This window comes from Oncorhynchus clarkii, chromosome 12 (assembly GCF_045791955.1).
Source record: "Oncorhynchus clarkii lewisi isolate Uvic-CL-2024 chromosome 12, UVic_Ocla_1.0, whole genome shotgun sequence".
In the NCBI taxonomy this organism is placed as follows: domain Eukaryota; kingdom Metazoa; phylum Chordata; class Actinopteri; order Salmoniformes; family Salmonidae; genus Oncorhynchus; species Oncorhynchus clarkii.
The window spans coordinates 38,668,564-38,690,361 of NC_092158.1; the positions used below are offsets into that span (position 1 = coordinate 38,668,564).

At 41.5% G+C, this 21,798-nt stretch overlaps 1 protein-coding gene and 1 pseudogene across 1 annotated transcript in view; both read right to left on the reverse strand.

The window, feature by feature from the left end:
- The window catches only part of LOC139423161 (protein phosphatase 1E-like), a 58,205-nt gene extending 51,198 nt beyond the window's left edge, over window positions 1-7,007 (reverse strand). Inside the window, exon 1 of the mRNA XM_071174865.1 lies at window positions 6,761-7,007. Coding sequence (XP_071030966.1) covers window positions 6,761-6,942 — 182 coding nt within the window. The 5' untranslated portion in view covers window positions 6,943-7,007. The remainder of the gene's footprint in view (window positions 1-6,760) is intronic.
- A 6,401-nt stretch (window positions 7,008-13,408) lies between these two features.
- Window positions 13,409-21,149, reverse strand: LOC139422460 (DNA repair protein RAD51 homolog 3-like; annotated as a pseudogene).
- Between the last annotated feature and the right edge of the window lie 649 nt (window positions 21,150-21,798).

Below are 21,798 nucleotides of genomic sequence, written 5' to 3' on the forward strand. Positions count from 1 at the left end.
CCTGGACAAGTCATGGCAAGGATTCAGCCTGAACTGCTGGGCCTTTTTTGAAGAAGGATATAAAAAAAACTCATGCTGTGGGTCAAGGTACGACATAGCCTAGCATGGCCATTAGTGTTTCGTTGCTTTGATGTATCAATCCCATTAAGCAATGCATCCCGTTATGCAATGCACCTTAATTGGAAAAGAGTGTAGTGGAGATGAACCCTGGTTGTAAATCTTTGGTACTGATGTGTCTTGATCTCACCATTTTAATTTGTGATTTGTTGAGATCAAATGTTTTGGTCGCTCTTATCCATCAATTCTCACTGGGCTCAAGTGTCAACAACTCATCTGGACTTCTATAGCGGCCCAGTCTGTAAATTATAAGTCAAACTTGAGGGTCATTTAGGGGTCTAAATCAATTCGACTCGATTAGCAAAGATCCCAAATTACAGCCAAATAAGTCTATTGGGAGTTGCAGGTGGTGTAGTAAATATGCTACCGCATTGACAGTAAATCTAGCTAGCAGAACCCTGGTACATTTATGTAACACCACCTTAACTTCTAGACACAAATAGCAATGTCAGACTCAAACAAGGAAAGGTTATCTTTGCCTTTTATCCTGTATCTCATCTCCAGATTTATGACAAACGAGGGAGGCTGAGAGATGCCCTCTTTCTCTCTGAATCAGAGGCCTGCTCTGTGTCTACTTTAAAACCTCTATCTGATTATTGTGTGTGTGTGTGTGTGTGTGTGTGTGTGTGTGTGTGTGTGTGTGTGTGTGTGTGTGTGTGTGTGTGTGTGTGTGTGTGTGTGTGTGTGTGTGTGTGTGTGTGTGTGTGTGTGTGTGTGTGTGTGTGTGTGTGTGTCTTGGAAGCAGCAGCTGTCAATGTTGCTGAAGAACAATCACGCTCTTAATTCAATGCCCAAAAGCTCTTAGCTGAATTGTGTCTTCACACAAAAGACAAACAGGAAAATGTCATAAAGGCTCTCTTGTGCATAAATCAATTTGTTTTCATGTAAACCAACACTCTTTGGTGTGAGAGCTGAAAAATGTATGGAACTGATCATTTGGAACAGCGCATATCTCATTTGTCTTTTGTGGGTCTGTGTCAAAATGAGATGGACAAATTGTAGGCCGGGTTACATTTTATATCATTAACCCTGAACAAGTGCAAGATTGCACTAACATTGTAATTACATTGTAGTTATTAAGATGTGAATGGACAGCAATGCTTGATCCGGTAAAACTCTGCGACACTGTCGTAGTCCATTAGGACTGAGGCACTTTCGGGTGAGGACACAGATGACCCCCTCTCTTCCTGTTGTGTTATGAATGAGAAGTTGTGGGGAGATGAGTGTGTCCCCTGCTCCTCTGATGTCCAATCCGGTCGCACAGCAGTGCTCATTAACGCAGCCGTCAGCTGCAGCGCTTCCGACACCACACACTGTTCCTCCAGCAGTGTGCGGAAGCAGACTGTGTGTGTGTGTGTGTGTGTGTGTGTGTGTGTGTGTGTGTGTGTGTGTGTGTGTGTGTGTGTGTGTGTGTGTGCGTGTGCGCGTGCGCATGTGTGTGTCTTGGAGGAATCCGGATGTGCGCGTGGTTGTTTACAGCTGTGGGAGACGTGCCAGTTTAATGAGGTTTAGGAGAGCTCCCCTCTCTCAATTATCGGCGCTCCCAGTAGAGGTACCGGGGGCAGTGGGAAACGAGGGGATGGAGGGAATGGGGGTAGAAAGAAGTGAAGGAGGAAGGAGGCTTAGTCATGGTTCTCCTCCATCCCTCCCTCTGTTGTTACCCACCCTCAAGATGGCCTCTACAGCTGTTCCCAACAGAACTAGCTCTCAAAACACTCAGAGTGAAGTCAGGCAGTAAGCAATGTCTATCTTTAGCCATCACAGCATATGTGTTGAATTATGTATTGCATACTGTATATTGCATACGCTCCTCCTATGGTTATTTTTCATCATAATGACGTGGTGGAATTGTGAGCGAGGACCAATGAGCCTGCTGACACGTATGCCTGCATCCATTATGCTCCTCTCTCTCTCTCACTCCCTAGTTAACAGCTATCATTAAGGAGTGTGAGGAAAGCTTGACACTTTGAAGCTGGACAAACAGAGCAGCTTTTCTACCTGCCTTGTCAGATGATGAAGCGATGAGGAGAAATGGAGGCCACGAACGCATGCCTCAGGTGAAGGCTTCACACACGAGCCGACTGGGATTGCAACGCCGAGCTGCTTTCAGTATTAGAATTGTTATTGGATTATTAATCAGCTGCTCTGAACACACACACGTACGCACACACACACAAAATACTATTTAAAATATCTCAATTACTTTCACGTACATTCAAAATAATTATTCAGATATATTTTAATTGAAAAGACATGGTAGATGGATATTTTAATGTATTTGGAAATACACTTGGAAAGTATTTGACAATACTCAAATACACTTCCATGCATTTGACCAGGTATTTAAAAATTGTTTTTGAAATGAATATTTGAATAATACTCTCAAATACAATTTGGTAGACTGTTTGGATTTTACAAACCAAATAAAAGTACTTGTTTTGGGGTGTATTTGAAAATACTCAAATACACAGAGCAGATACTAAAATATTTGAACCATGTCCGACACACACACCACACACACTTTCAAGGAAATGTACTGCTGTATGGGGAGAGAGGTGGCCACTCGCTAGCGATAACTGAGTGAGGTCTGTGTTCTATTCACATTGCACATGACAGTACTGCTTCCAGCATATTCTGGCAATTACAGAGTATGGTACAAATGTGTTAGAACTACAGAATTCAAATGAAGACCAGGTCAATGGTCCTTCTGTGTTTTTAGATGGTTGGACAATGATCATTTGTCATATTTGATGGATGTACGAGTACATTATCTTTGTGTATAGTCCCTAAGACATCCAAACAGACAATAATCACAGGCTTCCTGGTTGCAAAATCAAAGCATTCCTGTCACTTAAATCGTGACTCTTTCCTTTTTTTCATACCCTACTATTTTGGGTTCAATTCAAAAGTAAGTTGTCATTAAATGTGACAGCCCCATCCCTGTGTCGTGCTTCCCTTATCCTCCAGAAGTATCATTACACGTCAGCCATGACAATTTGAGAGGAGGGCTGTCTCTCACCCACACACTGAGCCAGCTGACACTGGGCGGGGCGTACCATGTCACAAACCCCCCCCCCCCCCCCACACACACACACAAATGTGTGCCTCTGATACCTCAGACAGGGATGGGAATGTGACAAAACATTATTCACACTGTCGTCATTGCACACATACACATACACACACACACACACACACACACACACACACACACACACACACACACACACACACACACACACACACACACACACACACATACACACAAGTCCAGATCTGCACAATCTGTGTTCATCTCCACCTTTTCAAATACATACATACCCACACTGTGAGCCTCTCCTACCCATCAATACAGCACCGCTGCAAAACACACACACACACACACACACACACACACACACACAGGGACCTCCACACAGGAAGAGCAGAAAAGGAGACCTCCACCTCTCTCCCAGGTATATTATTAGATCTTCAACCCAGAGACAAAATAATCACACGTTCAGCTGAAACACAACGGAAGGACCTGATCCTCGCAGAACAAAGTGTGAGAATGGGTCTCACTTCGTGCCGAATTACAACATTGCTCTCCTTCAAAAATACTATCATTAGCGCTGCAGGAATGATCCCATGGAAAACAAATAATCAATCAAACTGTGATCGCTTTAGAGAGGGAACCAGGAACCACTGCAAATATCCACAAATGGAAATTGTTATTGTGTAATAAATACATAATATGTGGGTGTTTCCTTCTTCTTAGATAGACTTAGGACTATCCATGGGGTCAATTACATTTGATAACTGTCAATACATGAACACTACTGTAGGTATGGATCTGTTCTGGTTGTATGGGCCCTGGCAGCATCCAGCGCTGAGCGCAAAGTCACAGACAATAAGCTCTTTGTGCAGAGCAGATCTAGCAGACTGATACTGCTACAACCCTCTTCTCAAAGACTGGGAATTGGTGACATCGACACAACAAGTTTAGGTCTTTGAAATGGAGCAGGGGTGAACATCAAAATAGTGTTTGTTGTATGATAAGCCCTGTAGGCTATGTGGGACATGACGAAACCCAACATAACACATTGGGTTCAGTATTGATTAACTAGCTCTCAGTAGAGTAAACACATACAGTGCATTCGGAAAGTATTCAGACCCCTTGACTTTTTCCACATGTTGTTAAGTTAACGCCTTATTCTAAAATGGATTACATTGTTTTTCATAAATTTACACACAATACCTCATAATGACAAAGCCAAACCAGGTTTTTGTAATGTTTGCAAATTGATAAAAAATAAAAAACAGAAATATCACATTTACACAAGTATTCAGACCCTTTACTCAGTACTTTGTTGAAGCACCTTTGGCAGTGATTACAGCCTTGAGTCTTCTTAGGTATGATGCTACAAGCTTGGCACACATGTATTTGGGGAGTTTCTCCCATTCGTCTTTGCAGATCCTCTCAGGCTCTGTCAGGTTGGATTGGGAGCCTCGATGCACAGCTATTTTCAGGTCTCTCCTGAGATGTTCGATCGGGATCAAGTCTGGGCTCTGGCTGAGCCACTAAAGGACATTCAGAGACTTTTCCTGAAGCCACTCCTGCATTGTCTTGGCTGTGTGCTTAAGGTCGTTGTCCTGTTGGAAGGTGAACCTTCGCCCCAGTCTGAGGTCCTAAGCGCTCTGGAGCAGGTTTTCATCAAGGTTCTCTCTGTACTTTGCGCCATTCATCTTTCCCTCGATCCTGACTAGCCTCCCAGTCCCTGCCGCTGAAAAACATCCTTACAGTATGGCCACCACCATGCTTCCCCGTAGGGATGGTGCCAGGTTTCCTCCAGACATGACGCTTGGCATTTAGGCCAAAGTGTTCAATCTTGGTTTCATCAGACCAGAGAATCTCCAAACGGTCTGTCATGTGCCTTTACTGAGGAGCGGCTTCCGTCTGGCCACTCTACCATAAAGGCCTGATTGTGGAGTGCTGAAGAAATGGTTGTCCTTCTGGAAGGTTCTCCCATCTCCACAGAGGAACTCTGGAGCTCTGTCAGAGTGACCATCGGGTTCTTGGTCACCTCCCTGACCAAGGCCTTTCTCCCCTGATTGCTCAGTTTGGCTGGGCGGCCAGCTCTAGGAAGAGTGCCTCAACATAATCCTGTCTCGGAGCTCTACGGACAATTCCTTCAAACTCATGGCTTGGTTTTTGCTCTGACATACACTGTCAACTGTGGGACCTTATATAGACAGATGTGTGCCTTTCCAAATCATGCCCAATCAATTGAATTTACCACAGATGGACTCCAATCAAGTTGTAGAAACATCTCAAGGATGAAAAACAGAATGGAAACAGGATGCACCGGAGCTCAATTTCGAGTCTCATGGCAAAGGGTCTGAACACTTATGTAAATAAGGTATTTCTGTTTTTTATTTTTAATACATTTGCAAATGTATTGTGTGTAGACTGATGAGGATGATTTTTATTTTATTTTATCCATTTTAGAATAAGGCTGTAACATAAGAAAATGTGGAAAAAGGGAAGGGATCTGAATATTTTCAGAATGCACTGTAGCAAACATAGTCAATTGTAAGCTCACATTTTCAAGGTCAAGAATGAATTATTTCCAAGCACTTGTGCGCCTGGGTGCCTTAAATGGCTCTATTTTAGACTGTCTGTGTTTGCTTCTTGTTGGGTCGTTTATTGGTGGTGGTGATCTCACAATTACACCTGACGTGTCAAATTGCAATCATCCTCGACAGGCTTTAGAAATTCACCATTGTCTTTTAGGTCTCTTCAGTGGTTGGTTACATGTGCTATTTATGGATGTGAGTGTGACGTAATATATCTGAAAATGCTCAACCCTTCCCAAACACATTTTGCTTTGAATTTACTAGGGAGCCTGCGCCGGCGAACTGCAAGTGCGCTTCATTTCAGTTGTACTCCGGTTCTTCTCTGTTTCCATTCGTTCATGATCCTCCATCCCATTTATCCGATGTCCGTTAATGTGAATTCCCCTTCCTTTTTGCGTCGCACGACGTCATTTCATTCGTAGGAAGAAACGATTGCATTCCTCATAGTTACCATGGCAGGCTTTTCTCATAAGATGTGCTTTCCAATTCATACAGCTTTGTCGATGTAGGCTATTTTACATGACAACACTTTATTTACGGGCACACTTTGTTCAGTATGTCCTGATTTTCCCCTCTGCTCCCCCATTTCAGTGTATTTGCAACCATCCTGAAATGTATTTAAAGTTTGTCTTCCCTTTGTTACAGAATTTTTTGCAACATGCCCAATGACGTCGGCGGCAACATGATAGATGAGGATGTCAAGACATTGTGAGTGGCTTCATATGATACCCGGCAAAACTGAGAGCAATTCTGTAGCAACTAATTCCGAATTGCTCACTGCACCTAGAAGGCTACTTCTTTTTTTTATAATTCTATAATTTATATTAACTGTGTTTGCGCAACAGTCCTGCCAATTCGTGTAAAATATATTTAGCCGGCAAAATTAGCTTTCACTTTTGATGACGCCAAATTCATATTCTATTCTATTCCTATTCTCGTCTGAAATTGTCTTGCAAAAACAAACATAAACCATTAGTTTAAGCTGCATACAAAACCATTTGTAACATCAAATCGGTAGCGTACTTACTATTTGCACAAGTGCTGAAGACACATATCGAGGCATTCCCCTTCAACTTCGTCCTCCGAGGTGAGGTCAGACAAAGGGCGCATTGGGACAGGGTCATTCTCCTGGAGTGGTGGTCTCATCTCTCGGAGGAAGAGCTCCAAGAACCTTCGGAAGGTTTTCTCCTCAGTTGCAGAGCCGGCCATCACTTCTCATTCCTGGACAGACAAGAGACCGCACTTGCCGGGCAAGAAGACTACTTCAAATCGCTTGCTGGACAGCTCCCCACTCGCGCCGGTTGGGAACGCGCGCGCGTGAACAAGGTTTTCGCTCAATCACAGGAGAGGGTGGGTGGATGATGACAAGAGAGGGGAGGTAATTTTGAGAAAGCGGGAGAAGCATCAGGTTTGTGTTAGGTTCGGGAACGCGTACGCACTATGCACCCTCACATGCGATACGTGCGTTTTGAACGCCGATGGAGGATTAAATAAACCCACTGCTTTGAAAGAAGCACTAAAATGAGGCAAATTGCCTTCACTGTGGAGGAACTGTAACAACTAACGGCAATAGCGTATTTTTTTTAAAGTGCATAGGACATGTAATGACTTATCCAAAAATATACCGTATTTAAACAATATAAAACGCCTATGATAGGTGGCGCAGGGGTCTAAGGCACTGCATCTCATCACTACCGACCCTGGTTCGATCCCAGGCTGTATCACAAGCGGCCGTGATCGGGTGGCGCATAATTGGCCCAGTGTCGTCCGGGTTAGGGGAGGGTTTGGCCAGGGTAGGCCGTCATTGTAAATACGGATTTGTTCTTAACTGACTTGCCAAATAAAATAAAAATCAAGGTTGGGTAGGTTAATTTCTGAATGTAATCCGTTACATTTGCTAGTTACCTGCCCAAAATAGTAATTACAAACATTAAGTTTGGTTAATCCAAAAGTTATCTGATTACTGACAAAAAGGATCCATCAAACACATTTGGTATGTCATCATAGTGTTCAGGTGGAACAACATTACATTTAGGCCTTTTTTAAATGCGGAATTGAATGTCATTGAGAAAACAGAAAGGTTTCATAATGTAATCTTTCGCAAACATTCTTACCGAATTGTAATGTAATCCAAAAAAGTATCCAGTTTTTTAAACTGTAATCGGATTATAATATCTCTGCTGGTAATTTAACTGATTACGTTAGTTTTTTTATAATTAGATTGCAAGTTTTAAAAAAAAATCAGAATACATGTAATATGAAACTCAACCCTGGTTACAAAAACTTATACCGAGCAAAAATATAAACACAACATGCAACAATTTCAAAGACTGTCCTGACTTATAGTTCATATAAAGAAATCAGTCAATTCAAATAAATTAATTAGGCCATAATCTATGGATTTCACAAGACTGGGCAAGGGCGCAGCCAATCAGAATTAGTTTTTACACACAAAAGGGCTCCTCAATTTCATCAGCTGTCTGGGTGGCTGGTCCCAGACGATCCCTTAGGTGAAGACGCCGGATGTGGAGGTCCTGGGCTGGTGTGGTTACACGTGGTCTGTGGTTGTGAGGCCGTTTGGATGTACTGCCAAATTCTCTAAAATGACAATGGATGCAGCTTATGGTAGAGAAATGAACATAGAATTATCTGGCAACAGCTCTGGTGGACATTCCTGCAGTCAGCATGCCAATTGCACGCTCCCTCAAAACTTGAGGCATCTGTGGCATTGTGTTGTGTCACAAAACTGCACATTTTAGAGTAGCCTTTTATTATCCCTAGCACAAGGTACACCTGTGTATTGATCATGCTGTTTAATCAGCTTCTTTATATGCCACACCTGTCAGGTGGATGGATTATCTTGGCAAAAGAGAAATGCTCACTAACAGGGGTTTAAACAAATTTGGGCAAAACATTTGAGTGAAATAAGCTTTATGTACGTATAGAAAATGCCTGGGATGTTTTATTTCAGCTTATGAAACATGGGACCAAAACTTTACATGTTGCGTTCATATTTTTGTTCAGTATATATGGATAGGGCCTTTATCCATGATAAAACAGCACTTTTAGCATTCATCAACAGCTTGGCATCAATAGTGAGATTCTATGGCTTAAATGTGTATATAGGACACCAAGCACCCATGCTAAAAATATCCACTGTAGTGGATTTCACTCAGAATGAGAATTAACCATTTCAATACCTGCAGAGCTGTTCAGTTAAGCTACAAGTGCAATAATCAGTGGTTTTAACCCTTTAACAGGCAGCTCAACGAGGCGGTTAAGCTAACTTTGACAACCAATTTTAAAATAAATTACATTTTGTTTGGCATATTTATAATCTCAACCAATGTCATTTAGTAAAATTATCATGTGGTTTTCATTATCGAAACACCCATATTTTTTTACATTGAAACATGCATTCAAAGATGAAAACCAGGAAGTGAACAAGAGCAAAACTGAACCTCATTTACCACATTTTCTTTTTTACTATGCTGAACAAAAATATAAAACGCAACATGGAACAATTTCAAAGATTTTACTGAGTTACAGTTCATATAAGAACATCTGTCAATATAAATAAATAAATTAGGCCCTGATTTATGTGTTTCACATGACTGGGAATACAGATATGTCTGTTGGTCATAGATACCTTTTTAAAAAAGTAGGAGCGTGGATCAGAAAACCACTCAGTATCTGGTGTGACCACCATTTGCCTCATTCAGAGTGACACATGTCCTTCGCATAGAGTTGATCAGGATGTTGATTTTGGCCTGTGGAATGTTGTCCCACTCCTCTTCAATGGCTGTGCGAAGTTGCTGGATATTGGCAGGAACTGGAACACACTGTCGTACACGTCGATCCAGAACATCCCAAACATGCTCAATGGGTTACATGTCTGATGAGTCTGCAAGCCATGGAAGAACTGGGACATTTTCAGCTTTCAGAAATTGTATACAGATCCTTGCGACATGGGGCTGGCTGTGCATTATCATGCTGAAACATGAGGTGTTGGCAGTGGATGAACGGCACAACAATGGGCCTCAGGATCTGGTCACGGTGTCGCTGTGCATTCAAATTGCCATCAATAAAATGCAATTGTGTTCGTTGTCTGTAGTTTATGCCTGCACATACCATAACCCCACCGCCACCATGGGGCACTCTGTTCACAATGTTGACATCATCAAACCGCTCGCCCACACAACACCATACACGCGGTCTGTGGTTGTGAAGCCGGTTGGACGTACTGCCAAATTCTCTAAAACTATGTTGATTCCGGCTTATGGTAGAGAAATTAATATTAAATTATCTGGCAACAGCCCTGCTGGAAATTCCTGCAGTCAGCATGCCAATTACATGCTCCCTCAAAAGTTGAGACATCTGTGGCATTGTGTTGTGTGACAAAACTGCACATTTTGTGGCCTTTTGTCCCCAGCACAAGGTGCACCTGTGTAATGATTATGCTGTTTAATCAGCTTCTTGATATGCCACACCTGTCAGGTGGATGGATTATCTTGGCAAAATAGAAATACTCACTAACAGGGTGTTTAAACAAATTTGGGCAAAACATTTGAGCGAAATAAGCTTTTTGTGCATTTGGAACATTTCGAGGATATTTTATTTCAGCTCATGAAACATGGGACCCACACTTTACATGTTGCATTTATATTTATGTTCAGTGTAATTGTGTATACAATGGGAAATTGCAATGTTGTAAAATGTTGTTGAACTCTAAAACATAATTTAAGAATTATTAAATTACTAATATGTTGTTTTACAAATGTATGCTCTATCAGGCAGTTGAGTTGCCCATTAAAGGAATGCTATTAACTCAGTTTGTGAACATGGACAACGGAGAAATATTGTCAAAGGATTATTTTTTTCAAATTCAAAAATCCTTTCAAATCCATATAATTATTTACTGTCTGTCTGTTACCTTCAATATGTTTCACAATATCATGCAGTACATGTCATTTTACTGGTATTCTAAGCATATAAATTATAAACACATTCATTTACATGCATTCTGATATTCATATTTTGACACAAATGTAAAGTATTTTATTAATATTTGATATCAGTCCTAATTTAACTAGGCCTATCTTCCATTATAAGTAAATGGAGCAAACAACACTACTTCATGTATAAATGAAAGTCTTTGCAAATTCCAATACAAAATGACTTTACACTAATTGTTTGCGATGCATTTTGCAATGCATTATCTATCAAAGAAACATTATTTAGTTATTGTCTATACTGAGGCTAAATGCACATATTTATTTTATAGATATTTTCCTGGTGTGCCAGTTAAAGGGTTAAAGACATATCTGGGTACATTAAGCAGAGTTAGGTTCAATGCATTTAGCATTATTTTGTAGGAAGTGCTTGTTCTGATTTTGTACCTACTACCTACTTTGGCTTGTTAGAAAAGATCAAATGTAACATTGACCCAAGGTATCAATACCCCCATAGGTTAAGTTTACTTGGAGGTCATGAGAGGTTTTCATGAAGTAATGGTAAACTTCTTAGGCTACTTATTGGGTTCAGAAAATGATTCATTGATTTGCTCTCTAGTCATGTGTGTGTGAGTGTGTGGACAGTGTGCATTTGTGCACAATGTGTGCAGGGCCAGGTCCAGGCATAAGCAATCTTGCAGAGGGGCCCCAAAAGGCTAGAGCTGGCTCTGAGTGTGTGTGTGTGGGTCTTGGAAGCAGCTGCTGTCAATATTTCTAAAGAACAATCACGCTCTAATTAATTGCCAAAAAGCTCTTGGACAAATTTTGGCTTGACACAAAACACGAACAAGACAATTTCGCGTTTGTGTGTGTGTGCGCGCCACAAGAACAGCATACCATCCAACAGAGTTCTGTATTTCCCCTTACTTCCAATGTCATCATGGATGCAGTATTTGACATATAACTGTGAGCTGAACATCGTTCATCCTGAGGATTTCTCCACGTGAAATGAGGTCCAAATCAAATCAAAGTTTATTGGTCGCGTACACAGATTTGAAGATGTTATCGCAGGTGCAGCAAAATGCTTAAGTATCTAGCTCCAACAATACAGCAATATCTAGCAATACAATAATAATACACACATAATCCAAAAGTGAAACAAAAATAAGAAATTAAGACATTTAAAAAATTATAATATTTAACCTTTATTTAACTAGGCAAGTCAGTTAAGAACAAATTCTTATTTACAATGACGGCCTACCCACACGACATTGGGCCAATTGTGCGCCGCTCTGTGGGACTCCCAATAACGGCCGGTTGTGATACAGCCTGGATATCAGAACAAGCAATGTCAATGTGAGCAAAGGTGTTCGTATTTCACCTGCCTTCCCAATGCTACAGAGGCCAGCTCTAAAGTGTATAATTTCATTACAGAGATGCATTACCAGGCCTCCCTCAAAACCACTTGACTGGTGCTGGATGTAATATCTGTGGCAGAGCAGGAGAGATGCACTCAGGCATCTCATTATAATTTGGTTGTTGAGGAACCGCCCAAAACTGACAGTCCAAATCACTTAATGGTGTGGGTGCACAGAGCAAGGATTATTTTTGTTGTCCGAGTTGATCTAGTCTGCCAATCCATTGTGAAAAGGAGGTCTATCAGAAGACCATTAAAGGCCCAGTGCATTTCTATCAGACCTCAGGATAAGACCCAGATGGTGACAGGTCGAAGTAACAAAAGTTTATTACAAAAACGGGTCAGGTAAACAACAGGTCAAGGGCAGGCAGAGGGCAGTAATCCAGAGCAGAGTCCGAAAGGTACAGAACGGCAGGCAGGCTCAGGGTCAGGGCAGGCAGAATGGTCAAAACTGGAAAAAATAGAAAAGAGGGACTAGAGAGCAAACAGAAGTACGGGGCATACACAAGACGAACTGGCAACAGACAAACAAAGAACACAGGTATAAATACACAGGAAATAATGGGGCAGATGGGCAACACCTGGAGGGGGGTGGAGACAAGCACAAAGACACGTGAAATCAGGGCGTGACAATTGAGGTTGGAATAATACTACAAAATTGTGAAAATTATAATAATGCCCTTTAAGTGTAAGAGCTGTTTGAAAAGATCGCCTGAAATGTCAGCCTGTTTTGGTGGTATGACATCACCAGGCAGTAAATTTGTTAATAGTTAGGTCGTTTTCAATAAAACATCACAGAGCGAGGAGAGGGACGGAAGCTACACTGTTACACTGGCAATACTAAAGTGCCTATAAGAACATCCAATAGTCAACGGTTAATGAAATACAAATGGTATAGAGGGAAATAGTCCTATTATTCCTATAATAACTACAACCTAAAACTTCTTACCTGGGAATATTGAAGACTCATGTTAAAAGGAACCACCAGCTTTCATATGTTCTCATGTTCTGAGCAAGGAACTTAAACGTTAGCTTTCTTACATGGCACATATTGCACTTTTTCTTTCTTCTCCAACACTTTGTTTTTGCATTATTTAAACCAAATTGAACATGTTTCATTATTTACTTGAGGCTAAATTGATTTTATTGATGTATTATATTAAGTTAAAATAAATGTTCATTCACTATTGTTGTAATTGTCATTATTACAAATGCATTTTTTAAAAATCGGCTGATTAATCAGTATCGGCTTTTTTGGTCCTCCAATAATCGGTATCGGCGTTGAAAAATCATAATCGGTCGACCTCTAGTCTGTAGTGACGCCTCTAGCACTGAGATGCTGTGCCTTTGACCGCTGCACCACTCGGGAGCCGTCCTTTTCATCTAAGGCAGGAATAAGCTTCGATTGGCTGATTCAAACCTTTGAAGTCTGATTGGCACGAATAACCTAAACACAAAGGAAATTAAAGTTCATCAAAAGGAAACTGGCTTCCGCAGAAACATGATAGAGGCAAAAACAAGACAACAGGCAAAATGTATTGTGTTAATCATTTCACCCTGATAGAAAAAGTAAAGGTAAAAAGTCCTCTTCAGTCTCATTGATGCAGTGGTATGTTCTGAGAAAAGAAGAGTTTGTCAATGAATAAAACACATCCCTCCTTAACAACACATTATTAGTGGCACCTCCTTTTTTCCACTTCAATTGCTGTCCTTTACAGCTGTGAGGCTGGGAGACCCAAAATTATTGTGTAGTGTTTATAATTTCCTGCCTATGTGTTGATGCTCCTTCCATCAGCAATACAGCCGGTATGCTATATTGTCATTTCAGACTGAGAGACGACATTGGAGATGGCATTTAGACTAGGTTATTATGTGGACTTGGGCACCGAGTAACACAATAATAGGTTTTGTGGACTTAGGTATTGGTAGACATACAGTAGGAATGTACTCAGCAAACATAGAGACAGGTCCTGTGGGCTTGCGTCAGGATGAGTCATACTCTCCCTCTCTACAGCAGAGCAGCAGAAAAGAACTCCAGCTCTCCACAATCAGAGGATCATTACTGGTATGACTGTACGGCAGGGGCCTTCAACCTTTTCTTGTCAGGGACCCCCTCCCAGGCAAACCGGCAACCCAGGGACCCCCATCCTACCTTAGCCCACCAAAAAAATCACATTTCTTGTCTTATCATCAGGTGAGTGATAAATGGCAAGAAGAAGGAATGACCATTTTTTTAATGAAAAGATTTGGTAGACAGTATTTAATTTTTTGGACCACCCCACATTATAATTGGAAAAGGAAAACTAAACTAACATCGCTGACCGCTAGCAGTACCTCCATGGACCCCTAGGGTCCCCCCGCTCACATTGGAACAGGTTGTCCTATCCACTGGCTGTGTTGTTTTTCCTGTGTGTCCTCCAAGGGGTCCCTGAGTGCCGCCAACCAACAAATTACTATAACAAAGTGAATTTGCTCCAGGGCTCATAAGATAACTCTTTTGCTGATTAAAAACTGTGCAGCGCCATCCTGGCATGGAGCGGCCATTCCATTTAGATCCCAATCTACCTGGCTGCTTAAATCAGCATTGCACTAATAAGAGCCTTTTTATCTCTTGGAATGAGAGTGCTTAGTCTAAATGCGTGGTTGGATTGGGACCGGAGATGGGAGGTAGTAAATACTGAGTAGGGACAGAGAGACACAAAGCAAGTCTGGTGAGCATAGTTTTGGTTGGGCTTGGAAGGATAGCTCAGTTATGGCTATTTACTATACATTATAGTAGTTTGCAATAGGGAGTAGGTAGATAGGCTCTATAAATTATGGGAGGATGTGGTTGTAACTGGACTCTTCTTGGTTGTTATTGCTCCTTTAAATGTGTTTTTTACCAGGCCTAGAAAATAGTTATCACCAGCTAAAAGGAAGACGGGTTAAGAATACAAACGATGGAGAAGAAATTAGTGAAAGTCTGGTGAGGCAGCAAGGTGGACAATGTCAGGTCATACTGCGACATTGCGATTGGTGGCCATCTGGATGAGTTGCTGGGCGAGGCTGTTCCGGAGGCGGGTCCTCTGGGAGAGGTCATCAAAGCAATGGTGAAACAGGAAGGCAATGCTGTCAATCACCACCAGCTGGACCTGGATTTGACCAATACTGGGGCCCAAGTTAATATACAAAAGCCACAAGCAAAGTATTTTATTGATGCTGTCTTTGCTGTTCCAGTTTTTTTACTATTCTATTTTGCTCCAGTCAATCCAGAAATTTAACCATAATTTTCTATGAGCATTTCAGTTAAGGAATTCCATTTCGACTCGTTCCTTGAAATTGACTGGAATTGAAATGGAACGGAGCCCAACCCAAAATGGAGGTTGTAGAAATAACCCCTTTGGATTGGTTGGATATTTTGGGATCAGTGACAGTATTGGTAGGGATTAGTACCTCAGGGTGCTGAGCCAGGAAGTCAGCCAGGAGATACATCTCCGCCAACAGCTCCACGTAGTCATGGTAACGGACGAGGACGAGGGTGGAAAAGATTGTTTCCACAGTCAGCTCCTTCAAGGCCTTCTGCTGCTCTGGAGAAGGAAAAAATTAAGACAAATAAATCAGAGACAGTGAAGTAAAACATTTCTCCAATTAAGCTTGAATCTAAGACGGAACCCTTCTCTAAACCGTCTCTATTGTTGTACATTTTGTCATGGCTCACACATAGTGTAGCGATTAAAAGGTGTGACGAAACGAGCAAGCAGTGATTGAATGCATGCAACAGTACTGTTGATCCCCTTATGTCAGCATTTACCAAATAACAGAACAATACTACAGTTTTTCATCAGTAAACCATTCTCTTCATAGCCTAGTATGTATGACAATGTAGTGACAACTACCGATGTGACGAATATGTGTAACATTTGAAAGTCTTTCTTAAAACTGCATTGTTGGTTAAGGGCTTGTAAGTAAGCATTTCACTGTAAGGTGAATTCGGCGCATGTGACAAATCAAATTAGATTTGATTTGACTCATAAGCACTAATTAGATGCTTAAGAAATCAGTTATAAGTCATCCTACATGATGGATGATATAAACGTTCAGTCTCATTGTTTTTGTTCTGTCCTGTACTACTTAGTTACGTGCATCCTCTGCTAGCAGCCCATAGTGGTCCACAGCTGCCTGGGCTAGGTCCACAGCCCTCTGGACCAAGAAGCTGCCCTCTGTGTCTATGTACAGAGCCTTGTCTCCCAGCCCCCCAAAACACATAGGGATCTGCACATCTACTGCCAACTGGATACTTAGGGACACATAAGGAGGGGTTTAGGTGTGAATGTATGGTGCAGTTATTTTACTATGTTATTATTACATTATACGGAACAGGTGAGTAACTCTTCCACACAGAGGTACCAGAGCTTACCAGAGCTGGGTATTTCCCACTCCAGGCGCCTCGCAGGCCTCAGTGCTCTTCGCCACCGGCAGGCTCCCTCCCAGGGCTGTGTCCAGCGCTGAGCAGAAGGTGAAGATGGTGCCCAGCTCCTGCTCTTCCTCCAGAAGCTCCTGTGCCGTTAGCCTGCATGCTGCTGCTCTCTCCTGGCCAGACTCACACCTCACAGGCTGCAGCACCTCTACCGCCTCCTTCTGGGAGCCTCTACAAATACAAACACAGGGATGGAGCTGAAGAGGACAAGATAGACAATCTTGAAGGGGAGAGATACAAATGTTAATGCACTGTAAGACACATTGGGGGAAAAAGTTGGCACCACACATTGACAAAAACAATATATTTGGGATATTTAGGTGTAATTTGTTTCACCCAGTTCATGTCCTGTAACTGTATTATAATCTACTACTGTAATAATGATACATCAACAACTACAACAACTGTGACTGGTTGGCTAACTTTGCTTAGTTGGAGGTTGCAAGTCAAACACGTCTGCAGCGGAATGAAACCCAGATTTAAGCAGTTTCACTTTGACAGGCGGCGTAGCTTAACACAGCCCTCTGCCACCTTCTCTTTCTTACCCATTTCAGCGACCTGAATGAGATGGATACGGGCAGACAAATTAAAAAGCTAGCATGCCACTTGCCAGTAATGATAATTTGCTTGATACATTGAACCAGTTTCTAACACCTTTATGTTCATTAACCAATTCAATTAAAACACTCTGTCCGTTTCTAAGAATTTGTAAGATACTTATTTGCATAAAATGGACAGAGACCAGTCTCAAAATGAATCAGTAGCGTTTATTTTCCGAGAGCTCTGGTCATAATATCATGTACATTGATTTATATACCTCACATTTCGTCATAAATGTCTCTCCTCCTCTCAGATACAATGGCAATATAGTTCCCACATTGTCTGCCACCTGTTAAACAATCTACTACAAGCCCAAGGTCTCTCCCCTCCCTGGGTAGGGACAGAATGTCCTGTAAGGAATACAGTATTCCAGCCGGTCTGACTATGTCTCCATTAGTTTCTAACAAGGAACAGAAAGTCCTTGTTATAATTCTTGACTAAAACTACACACATTATATTCAGTATTATGATTATAATAAGATTCATACATTCATACAGTAACATAGTAGTATTATGTTTAGTTATAGTTAAATGTATACCTAATTTAGTCATTATTCATAAAAATCCCATAACAAACACCTCAGTGAAAATGCCTAGCACAGAAAATATAACTTTTATAAAACTCCAGTTTTTCGCTTAGCTACCTCCTCAGTAAGACACGTTTTACTTCTACAGAAGCTGGAGTTAACTAGACACCTGCTAGCTAGCTATGAGAAAAGCAACTTGCAAGTAAGTAGCTAGCCGTTTTCAACGATCCCTCCTAAATTGTGTTCACGAGCTCCACCGACCTACGTTACATTATGTCGCCCCCGTGTGGTCAATGAATGTAAACCCAGGCAAGGAGAAGTAAATGAACAGTATCAATCAATCACTCAAATATCAATCAATCAAATGTATTTTTAAAGTCATTTTTACATCAGCATATACCGTTGAAGTCAGACGTTTACATACACCTTAGCCAAATACATTTAAACTCAGTTATTCACAATTCTTGACATTTAATCCTAGTAAAAATTTTAGGTCAGTTAGGATCACCACTTTATTTTAAGAATGTGAAAGTTCAGAATAATAGTAGAGAGATCGATTTATTTCAGCTTGTATTTCTTTCATCACATTCCCAGTGAGTCAGAAGTGTACATACAATCAATTAGTATTTGGTAGCATTGTCTTTAAATTGTTTAACTTGGGTCAAACATTTTTGGTAGTCTTCCACGAGCTTCCTACAATAAGTTGGGTGAATTGTGTGCTGTTGTTCTGGGATTGATTTGCACTTTTCGCACCAAAGTACGTTCATCTCTAGGAGACAGAACGAGTCTTCTTCCTGAGCGGTATGACGGCTGCGTGGTCCCATGGTGTTTATAATTGCGTACTGTTGTTTGCACAAATGAACGTGGCACCTTCAGGCATTTGGAAATTGCTCCCAAGGATGAACCAGACTTGTGGAGGTCTAAAAAAAAGATCCTAAGGCCTTGGATGATTTATTTTTGATTTTCCCATGATGTCAAGCAAAGAGGCACTGAGTTTGAAGGTAGGCCTTGAAATACATCCACAGGTATATCTCCAATTGACTCAAATTATGTCAATTAGCCTATCAGAAGCTTCTCAAGCCATGACATCATTTTCTGGAATTTTCCAAGCTGTTTAAAGGCACAGTCAACTTAGTGTATGTAAACTTCTGACCCACTGGAATTGTGATACAGTGAATTATAAGTGAAATAATCTGTCTGTAAACAATTGTTGGAAAAATGACTTGTGTCATGCACAAAGTAGATGTCCTAACCAACATGCCAAAACTATAGTTTGTTAACAAGAAATTTGTGGAGTTGTTGAAAAACAAGTTTTAATGACTCCAACCTAAGTGTATGTAAACTTCCAACTTCAACTGTATGTCACAAAGTGCTTATACAGAAATCCAGCCTAAAACCCCATAGAGCAAGCAAGCAAGCAATTTGCAGATATAGAAGCCCAGTGGCTAGGAAAAACTCCCTAGAAAGGCAGGAATTTAGGAAGAAACCTACAGAAGAACCAGGCTTTGAGGGCTCGCCAGTCCTTTTCTGGCTGTGCCCGGTGGAGATTATAAGAGTACATGGCCTTTAACGCCAGATCGTTCTTCAAGGTGTTCAAAAGGTTCATAGATGACCTGCAGGGTCAAATAATAATCACAGAGGTTAAATAGGGTGCAACAGGTCAGCACCTCAGGAGTAAATGTCAGTTGGGTTTTCATAGCTGAGCATCAGAGGTCGAGACAACTAGCTAGACAGCTGTTTTATGAGTCGAAAATCTCTGTTTATTATTTTTGAGAATTAAATTGAACAATATATTAACACAATTTCTTCTTCTGATGTAATAATGTGTTTGTAGGTGGCAGGGAAGTCGGGCGCAGGAGAATCCAACTTGGTATAAATGGAGTCGTTTAATAGACCAAACCAAAATGACAAAATAAATCAAAGTGGGTACAAGAACCCATCGCGCACCAATACATAACACACGAACATACAAACAAACAATCTCCGACAAGGACGTGATGGGAAACAGAGGGTTAAATACACAACATGTAATTGATGGGATTGGAACCAGGTGTGAAGAAAGACAAAACCAATGGAAAATTAAAAATGGATCCGTGATGGCTAGAAGATCGGTGACGTCGACCGCCGAACACCGCCCGAACAAGGAGAGGGACCGACTTGTTTTTGAAAACAAAAAAAGTTATAAAAACTCTGAATGTATGTACTTTTTACAAGGTCTTTATATAATGTACTGTCTGGATAGAAGAAAAAATAGCTGTTTTTAGCTAGTCAGCTAACTGACATTCAGCACATCTTATTTAACCTCAGCGACCCACCTGGTGGTATCTTTAGTTGGACCTGAATGGAGCAGGATAACTGCTTTGACGGTACCCTGCCCAGTGCGATTAGGCATTGTGAAGAATAGAGGTTTACCTGCTCAGCTGCACTAGTACACTACAGAGAAGAATCTGCACAAGATGGAGAAGCTGCTCAAGAAAGGTAAAACAAAACAATAACACAAGTAATGCATGACGATGATGAGTAAGCATTTGTCATCCCTACCTATTAGTACCTACCCAGTGAGCTTTGCAGTTATGAATAAATGGTTTCCTAATGAAGTTTATCATTCATCAATTGTTCTGATGCCGTGCTATAGGTGTGGATGTGGACTGTGTCAGTCACTTGGGAAAGACACCTCTGTTCTTGTGCCTCTCTCCTGGGCCGGGCAGGTGTTACGGAGCTGCTACTGCAATATGGAGCTGACCCCAACCAGTAAGACTGACAAGTCATTCACACACTGCACATAAATACTCTCTCAAGTCTCCTCTCTTTTAGACATAAAGTAAATACTTCAAAGTTGTGTAATAGAAATTCTGATATGCTAATAAGCGTTTTAGTACAGCACGTTTTATATGTGTTTTGCATGGCACCATACTCTGAGTTATCTATTTTTCCTGGCCTGATGGCCTCTCCCATGTTGCAGTGGCTCTGAACTGCACCTCAACCGAAAGATGACCAAACCTGTGATACAGTTCGGAAAGGAACATAATGGTTCAAACATGTATTCACTCTGGCTCAAGATCAAACTTTTGCCTAAATCAGTGATGTTGATTTAAGACAAAAAAAGTTGCATCATGTGCCCACATGTCTTATTAGGATTTGTCTCTATATCATCATCATGAGACTGTCATATACTGGATAGTGTTGGAGTTTATTTGGATAAACGCGTCTGCTAAATGACATATAGTGTGGTAATATTTTGGAATGGCAGTATTGTGTATCTGGATGAGACTCAGTGACCCCGTGTTTTCTTGCTGGACCCAGTTGTCTATAGATAAGCCGGGGCATGCATTGGGTCTTCTGGCCTCCCTGCCTGTGATTGGGGACAGTGAGTTAGGGCAGGGGGACATTAACCCCTCCTCTCCTTCACCTGTGGCTCCTTCATTACCATGACCAAGTAACACCACTGGGGCCTGGAACCACATCTTATATAACTCCTATGGGATCGCATCAATTAAGAAGCTACAGTCTTTGATTTTGTCCACTAAGCTGGATGTTACAGCTGGAAGGGCTGCATGGTCACTTTAAAGGAGCTGCAGTCCCTCTCCGCAGTCACTAACTTGATCACTAACAATTTGGAGCTGAGCCATTTGTTCGTGTTCTGCTTCTCAGTATAGTCATATCTGACTAAGATCATAACATGGTGTCAGAAGTGCTTCAACCTTGTTAAATATAAGACAGGAGCGATTATTTCATAGAAAATAATGTTCCTTGAGTTTTGTCGGAGTTTAGAGTGCCGAAAAGTAGCAAACAGCTAAGTACAAGCGGAACCGTTGCTATGGAGACTCACAGACTCAGAACCGCTAAGAGCAAAGCGCACGCAGAGCGAGTGGCAGACATCAAGGAGAAGCTAATGGATTTACTAACGGAGGAAGTTATTTCTGATTTCGGGTTTTGGGCAGGGCCGGGCTTTAAATTTGGCAAAAGCAAATGGGCCTGGGTAGGGTAGTGTCTGAACGTCATGGGCCTGGGTAGGGTAGTGTCTGAACGTCATGGGTAGGGTAGTGTCTGAACGTCATGGGCCTGGGTAGGGTAGTGTCTGAACGTCATGGGCATGGGTAGGGTAGTGTCTGA